The 8,632-nt window shown below is 43.1% G+C and overlaps 1 protein-coding gene across 1 annotated transcript; it reads left to right on the top strand.

The window, feature by feature from the left end:
- On the top strand, positions 1,081–3,714 carry LOC107648574. Its single transcript, XM_021105727.1, has 2 exons — positions 1,081–3,154; positions 3,275–3,714. Exons 1-2 carry the CDS (start codon positions 1,090–1,092, stop codon positions 3,712–3,714), a joined length of 2,505 nt encoding a protein of 834 aa, XP_020961386.1. The 5' UTR covers positions 1,081–1,089.

The following is an 8,632-nucleotide window of genomic DNA, read 5'->3' as shown; positions in this document are numbered from 1 at the left end:
TTATTATAACGGATATATGACTGATGTTGGGATTTGAACTCCCACCCACACTTGATTAAGTAAATGGTGAGTTAATTATTTGACTAATTGATTGATACTTAAGTGTGTTTTTTTACTAACTTTCTGGAGCTATTGCGGAGTGAGAGTTTGAGTCAAAATGGTTTTATTTTATTTTTGTTTTGGTGTCCTTTTTTATGATTTTGTCACTTTTGTTTTTGTTTCAATTAGTAATTTGGAATTGGATCACTTTGATTTGGGTTTACAAAGCCATTGGGTCATTGTTAATACAGAAAAGATTAAAAGAAAGAAAAGGTTCGGTTATTGCGTTATTATTTTTAAAAATTTGTATATAATTTTAATTTATTTTTTAACGTTTTAAATATTTTATTTATATTTTAAAAAATTTTAAATGAATTCAATATTATTCTACTGTTAAATTTATATGAATTATTAACAGAGTAAATAACGTATATGTTAACAACGTTATTATTAAGTCATATCTTCTTTCTTTTATTAAAAAAAACATAACAAAAACTTTCTTGTAACATTTCATCTTCTCAATTTTCTTCTTTTAAAAAAATTCGAAATCCTATCAATCAATCATCAGTACTCAAGAATAAAAAAAAACTTTTATCTTAATAATCATTGATAGTCAATTTTATTTATATACTGAACTGAAATTAAAGGGCAAAAAACTAGAATAAACCAAGGGAAGTTGCAAATTACCTAAATGAGCCAAAGTGAAATTCGTTTCTGCAATGAGCCAAACCCTGTATTTATATAATTCGAACCAGTGTGGTTCGAACTCTATTCATGAGTAATTCGAACCAGGGTGGTTCGAATTATTAAGAGAGAAATTCATTCAAGTAAATCGAACCAGGGTGGTTCGAATTACTTGGGAGGAAAACGTAGCACATAGTTCGAACCAAGCTGGTTCGAATTATATGGGGAGAAGCTGCATCAAGTAATTCGAACCAGGCTGGTTCGAATTACACAAAATGAATTCGAACCAGTCCGGTTCGAATTAGTGGTAGACAGTGCAGTATATATATGGTTCTAAACGTGAGTTGCCCTCATAGAGGGTGTAATATGGCTAGTGAGGAGAGTTTCGGGGTTTTGGTTCACCATAGAGGATCCATTAAGAGAAAAACTCGCTCCGGTGTGAAGTTCACAGATAAGGATCCTCTCTGTATTGTCGTGAAACCAACGACGAGCTATGATGATCTTGTTAGATCTGTGCTGATGAAACTTGGTCTGGAAGGTGCGAAGCGAGTGAAGAAGTTTTTCTATCGCATTCCAATCACTGTCTTGCAGGATACGGTGAAGTATGATTGCTTCACGATTGGTAGTGATGAGGACCTGCAAGTCATGTTTCTATGTCGGAGGCAGTTTCCCGAGGTTAGGACACCAGAGTTGTTGGCAAAGTTGGTTGATGTGGTATCTAGCTCAGGGGGTTCGAACCGGAATGCCACCACTGAAGCAGCGGCAGCCGGTTCGAGTTCAAGGCCTGCCGTTGCTTCTTCGTCCGTCCCTGTGTACGAGCCAGCGGTCGAACCAGTCGCCTCCCCGTCTTTTGCTGTTGATCTGAATGATGGAGTAGGCGACGTGGTAGGATCAGTTGATATTCTGCCGAACGCTTTACAGGGAGTTCCACCGGTTGGCATCGGTGACGGAGTGTTGGGTGATGTAGAGGAGGACGACGTCGAGCCGGATATGATTGAGGATGACAGCGGCGACGAGGTTGGAGCTACTGAGCCTGCATTGGTAGTCGGTGGTTCTAGTTCTGGCACACAGCAGTATCCACCACATTTTTCCTCTTTGGACCTAGATGCCATGAGGCAAGAGGGTGTTTCAGAGCACTCTGTTGGATTCGGAGCTAGAGATGCTGAAGGGACTGCTGGTTTGACAGAGTTCCAGGTTGGTCAGCAATTTCAGGATAAAGACGAGGCCCTATTAAGTGTGAAGACTTACAGCATCCGGCGAGGGGTACAGTACAAGGTTGTGGAGTCTGATCATCGCCGTTATGTGGGCAAGTGTTCTGAGTTTGGGAATGGGTGCACATGGTTGATTCGACTAAGTCTGCGGAAGCGCAAGGGCATTTGGGAGGTCAAGCGGTACAATGGACCTCACACTTGTCTTGCGACCTCCATCTCGAGTGACCACAGGAGCTTGGATTATCATGTGATTTCCGCGTTCGTTATGCCAATGGTTAGGGCTGATGCATCCGTCAGCATCAAGGTGCTCCTAAATGCCACGGCAGCACACTTCGGGTTTAGGCCGACTTACAGGAGGGTCTGGATGGCGAAGCAGAAGGCAATTGCCCTCGTATACGGTGACTGGGATGAGTCATACAATGAGCTCCCCAGGTGGGTTTTGGGAGTCCAGTTGACGATGCCGGGTACTGTTGCAATCCTACGGACGAGTCCTGTTCGAGTTAGTGGACAAGTAGACGAGTCTCAAGCTTTTTTCCACAGACTTTTCTGGACGTTTCCACCGTTCATCCAGGCATTTCGCCATTGCAAGCCCTTAGTTAGCATTGATGGGACCCATCTTTATGGGAAGTACGGGGGTACTTTGCTCATCGCGATTGCACAGGACGGGAACTCCAACATTCTACCCGTTGCATTCGCACTAGTAGAAGGTGAGAATGCAGAGTCTTGGTCATTCTTTCTCTCCCACCTTAGACAGCACGTGACACCGCAGCCCGGTCTTCTGGTTATATCGGACAGACATAACGGCATAAAGGCTGCGCTTGAGGCTCCGGACGGAGGTTGGTTACCTCCATCTTCATACTGTGCATTCTGCATTCGACACGTAGCGGCTAATTTTGCCCTTACCTTCAAGGGCAAGGATGCACGTAGGCTTCTAGTGAATGCCGCATATGCGAAGACCGAGGTTGAGTTTGATTACTGGTTTGATATTCTTCGGTCTGAAGACCCGGCGATGTGTGAGTGGGCGAACCGGATTAATTATTCCTTATGGACTCAGCATCGTGACGACGGACGGAGATTCGGTCACATGACGACGAATATCTCGGAGTGTGTGAACTCAATCCTAAAGGGTGTCAGAAACCTCCCTGTATGCTCTTTGGTGAAGGCAACATATGGAAGGCTTGCGGAACTCTTTGTTCGCAAGGGTAGAGAGGCTGAGGCCCAGATGGGAACCGGACAACAATTCAGTCAGTACTTGGTAAAGTGTATAGAGGCCAACTTGAAGAATTCGTGGTGCTTCACGGTGACTTTGTATGACCGGGATAACTCCGAGTTCACCGTAGCCGAGACCACTCCGACGGGCTCTTTCTCATTGGGTACCTACAGAGTATCGCTTGCGTCCCGGACCTGTGACTGCGGGTACTTCCAGGCACTTCATTTCCCGTGCCAGCACGCACTTGCATGCTGCGCCTACTCACGGGTTACCTGGTCCTCTTATGTTCACAGCATGTATCAGATTAGTTCAGTGTTCCGTGTGTACCAGATGGGATTCACACCGCCGATACCGGAGGGATTCTGGCCACCTTACGACGGGCCAACCGTGATCCCGGATCCTGCCAAAAGGCGTGCGAGAGAGGGTCGTCCGAGATCCACCAGGATACGGACGAATATGGACGAGGCAGATCCGAATCGGCCAAAGAGGTGTAGCCTTTGTCGCCAACCCGGACACACCCGCAGGAGTTGCCCACAGCTTGGAGGACCGTCTCACACGGGGGGCCAGTAGTAGCGATCTTGTTATTGTTAGTGTTTATTGATTTTATTTTTCCTGTTACTTGTTATGTAAGATGACTTATGTAATCTGTTTATCTTTTTACGTTCTAGTAATGAAAAAGTTGCATTTGAATTTGAATATAATTAGAAATCCCATGACTTCAAAAGTTGATAACTAAAGTGTTATATGATTCAATGATAATACATACTCACTAATCCACTAGGTAAATACCAGATTTTTAAGTACAATAAGATGAGGACACAACAAGGAAAAATAGCTCTAAAGTAACAACAGTAGTCCACATCGGTCTGGTACATGAGTGAACCCTAACGTCCAAAATACATGAAATGTAAATCATCTAAATAAGTGGGAGCCTGTCCCAAAACGACGGGGAACCCGTGGCCTCTGACCTCTGCGGATAAACGGCTCCTCATCCTCTATCTCATCTGCGTCCTCATGCGGGGCAGGCTGTGCGGGTGGCGTAAAATGGAGTGGTGCGGCAGACGGCCCGGCGACAGACTGTGATGCAGCGGTGTAAGCGGAATGTGGGGTACCTCCCAAAGCAAAATGGTCACCAACAGGTGTCGTAGCAGGCTCGTTCAGATCAACATCTAAGGGTGCCTGCGTGCCAGGGGTCTGAGGACGCCTCCTGCCCGGCTCGTCCTCCTGCATGATAGCCGAAATCTCCGCTAGAAACCGTGGACTGCCGAAGTCCGCATCAAGCGTATCTGTCCCAAGGAAGTCCTGCCACTGTGATCCGGGAATAACCCATGGAGTACCGTCCTGCTGAGGCTGGTCGTCGGTGGGTACTCCAACAAAGTAATGTCCAAAAGGACCGGACCCAAGTCCAGCGTCACTAGGCTCAGCCCCGTCACCCATCCCGGAGCCATACCACTCACCTCCGTGAACCCCATCCTGGGTACTACCACCAGCAACTGAAGCCGCCCCTGCACCATCCCCGCCCTCAGGCCCATGCTGATCATCGTCATCGTCCTCAGGGTCAGGTGCAGCGGCATGAACCGCAGCACGCCCTCTACCTCTGCCAAGATGATGTCGTCGTCGACCCCTAGCGGGGCCGGCCTCGTCGCCAGCCTCCATAGCACGCTCAAGCCACCCCCAGTCACGCTGGCTACGACGTGTGCCCACGCGAGCTCTCCTATCAACCCGCCTCCTGTCCGGCACGTCGTCAGGCCGATCCATCTCAGGTACTTGCCCAGCTCCCCGCTGTGAGGCTTCAACAGGAATAGCAACGGCTCTCGGATCGCCCAACTGCGGATCCGGAGACAAAAACCTCTTCCCGTGCTGACTCCACCAATCCAAGAACTGATGCGACGGACCAGGGTCAGCAACAACATCGAATCTCAGCACGCTCTGCGTACGGTCCTCCCAATACTGATGCCACTTCTGCAAATGGGACGGGAACCATCGATCGCCGCCTCTGCCGTCCTTCGACATCAGAAAGTCGATGTTCAGGGCGGCCTGTGGACGGGGCTGCACCCCTCCAAACTGCGGAAGAACCCTGTCTACCTGATGCCACTCTATGACGGCAAAGTAGATAAGCGATGTAACAGACCGCCACAGCACCATATGCCGAGGCTCCAAAACCTCGGGATGCACGACCTGAAGTACGTCAGGGCTACTGTACGGCATCCAGATAAACTGCACCCAGAACGATACAATGTCAGGGCAACTCGTGATCCCAACTCGTAAATCGTGGTTAAATAAAAAAACTTATTAAGTAACATACTGACCTCTCTATCCTGTAACCGGTCTATCCAGAGCCTCCACGTCTGAACTCTAGGACCCTTCTCGCTACTGGAAGGGATGTAACCTGACCACCTGCAACATGCACATGTGTTACCGCTACTTATATGTGTGCTTAGGGTATCCAATACATTATGAATGAACACGTGGTTATGTGTAGTAAATTGAAATAGACAAAGATTAGTAAAGTACCTCGAGGCCAATGGCCAGCTGAACGTCTCAAATCCTGCAGGCCTAAACCGAGGAAATCGCCAGAAAATCCATGACTGAAGTAGCTAAAGTGGGCCCGCTAGCTTGATAACATTTCTGTTCGGCACACGGCACATGCACCGGTACAACCATGCCAGTGCTGCAGAACCCCAGCTGTAGGTCCCCATCTCCTCCAACCTAGCTACAAACGGAAGCCATCTGATGTGAACGCGGTTGCCCGACTTGTCCGCAAAAAGCTGCGTGCCCAACAACATCATGATGTACGCACGGGCATAACGACACACAGTATCCTCATCAGCTCCCTCCGGGCACTCACCAAACGTCTCCTGAAACCAGCTGCAGTTGACCGCGTACTTCTGAACCTGGCTAGGAGGAGGTACCACTCCAAGCAACTCCTCGAACCAAACCCAGGCTGGACAGCCACCATCGATGTATACATGGAACTCTGATAGGCAGCCGCTAACGTAACGCCCGTCCACTGGCAAACCCAGCTGGTATGCCACGTCCTGCAGTGTGATAGTGTACTCTCCGAACGGCATATGAAACGTGTGCGTCTCCGGACGCCATCGCTCAACAAACGCACTGACAAGGGCCTCGTCCAACCGGAACTATCTATCATTCAGCCTTGCAAGATGGTAAAGACCAGCCATCTGCAGTTACGGAACGTATCTGTCATCCAGGACCATGCCCTGCTGCCGCCGCATGCTCCTGATGCATCGCTGAGGCTGCGGAAGAAATGAACCGCATTATTAGAACCAACCGGAGAGAATCTGGGTCGTTTTCTCTGAGATTTGGTGGGGCAGGGGAAGATGAGAATGGTTCGAATGAGGCTGATTCGAACTCCTTATATAGCCCAATCACTAGTAATTCGAACCAGGGTGGTTCGAATTACATGAAGACCTCATTTACCCATAATTCGAACTAGAGTGGTTCGAATTACTTGCATACCTAGTTCGAACCAGTCTGGTTCGATTTACTTTCAATTTTTTCTTTAAAGTTCGAACTGCTCTGGTTCGATTTATTTGAAGATGAAGTTCGAACTAGCCTGGTTCGAATTACATAAAAATATGATCTGGCTCATTGCTGTATCGATTTTCATTTTGGCTCATATAGGTAAATTTGGATTCATGTTGGCTTATTATAGTATTTTGCCCGAAATTAAACGTTATTAACTCTTAAATATGCTAATTGATCATGACAAATTTAATAGTAAAACTTTATTGAATTTATTTAAAAAATTTTAAGACTGATATAAAATTAATTTAAAATTTTTTAAGGTTGAAATAAAACGTTTAAAACGTTAGAAATCAAAATAATACTTTAACCTTATTTTTACTATCTTTTGCAATTTGTGGGCTGGAAAAAATTACTAAACAATTCATAAACAGTCAAAATTTAAAGTTTTAATATTTATGATCAAAGACTCTCCAATCCATTTGACAAAAAAAATTAGAATAATTGTTTATTGCAAGTCAGACTTTAGTTTAATAACAAATCTTAATGGCTTTTAAAGTGTTCCATCTTGATTCAAAACTTGGCTAAGATCACTAACTCCCGACGAAGAATAACTGATTAATCATAACCAGAAAAAAAAAAAAAGAATAACCGCTTATTTCATGATAAAGAGACACAATAGTTTTGCATTTTTAATGTTAAAGATAATTCTCTTTTTGGGTAGATATATGAAAATCTTGTTAATAATTTTTTCCATAACACTATTAATTTAATTATGATGATTAAATAATGTTCAATGTTGTATTTTAGGAACAATAATGCTTCGTATTTATGTAATTTTTCTAATTAAGTCAATTAAATTTTTTTTGCTTCACGCGCCTGCCACTTTTGAACGTAAAGTTTCTTTCTTAATGTAGAACTTCTCTTTCTCAACGTAAAGCTTCTCTTCGTTTTTCTTTATCAATGTAGAATTTTTCTTTAACGTCAAGTTTCTCGTCGTTCTTCTCTGCTTTGATTTTCTTTTTCGTTTTTTTTTTAACGTAAAATTTCGTTTTCAGATTTTGATCTGCATTGTATTTATGTTTTTCATTTTCAGATTTTAATAACGTATCAAAACAACTAATAATTTAAGTTCAAATCAGTTGAATGAGAACAATTTGGATTTTTCTTCTGAATTGAATCAAGTGGACGAGGTTTGGGTTATTCAATTTTGAATTGAATGGAATAGAATGCAATCGCTAAATCCAATTGTTTATGAAGAAAAAGAAGGAGAAAGAGGGAAGAAAAAGAACCTGCGTGCTGCAAATTTAAAAAAAAAACAAAAAGAATTTGTTTAGGAGATTTTGAGCGCATGTACACGTTCTTTTAACGAGAATAATTTTTGTTGGTGTTAGACCTATTTGATTGAATTTAAATGACAATAAAATTTAAATGTATAACCGATGTGTTTTAGAAATAATTTCATCCACTTATACAATATAGTGCATTACCATACTCTATTTATTCCTCCATTAAATATATTTTACATTTATTTTGAAACAATTTTTTTTAAAAAGGTATTATCTTCTTATTTTCGGTCTACTTTTTCATTTATTTTCGGCTAATTATAAAAAATCATATGTGGCAGCTCATCATCACCAACCACAAACACAACCACTTTGATGCGGCAAAAGGAGTGGCACTCACACAAACACACCAACTATTAACTGACCATGGACGGCGCCATTATTATTAATTAGTTTATTAATTCACTTTTTTTATTTATTAAATATGTAGGGTAATTAATAAATTTATAATAAGTTAAGATAGATTTGGATTCAAATTTTAAAAATTGTAAAAAAGTGTTTCTTTAGTAAATACATACACAAATAACATTTTAGAAATAGAAAATATAAGTATACACAAAATTCTGCTATATCGTTATATTATTATATATAGTAGATGATCTAAACCCACTTAAAAAGATAAAACTTTATCTTGTTTTATCTTTTATGTCCTTTAT

Source organism: Arachis ipaensis, chromosome B06 (assembly GCF_000816755.2).
Source record: "Arachis ipaensis cultivar K30076 chromosome B06, Araip1.1, whole genome shotgun sequence".
Taxonomy (NCBI): domain Eukaryota; kingdom Viridiplantae; phylum Streptophyta; class Magnoliopsida; order Fabales; family Fabaceae; genus Arachis; species Arachis ipaensis.
The sequence above is the reverse complement of the archived record's forward strand: the minus strand, read 5'-3'. Positions and strand labels throughout refer to the sequence as shown.

Excerpts from the sequence above, each read along its gene's own strand:
- LOC107648574 (XM_021105727.1), top strand. The coding sequence starts at position 1,090 with ATGGCTAGTGAGGAGAGTTTCGGGGTTTTGGTTCACCATAGAGGATCC. Across the intron at positions 3,155-3,274 it reads GGGTAGAGAGGCTGAGGCCC|CCGAGACCACTCCGACGGGC; the intron begins AGATGGGAACCG and ends AGTTCACCGTAG.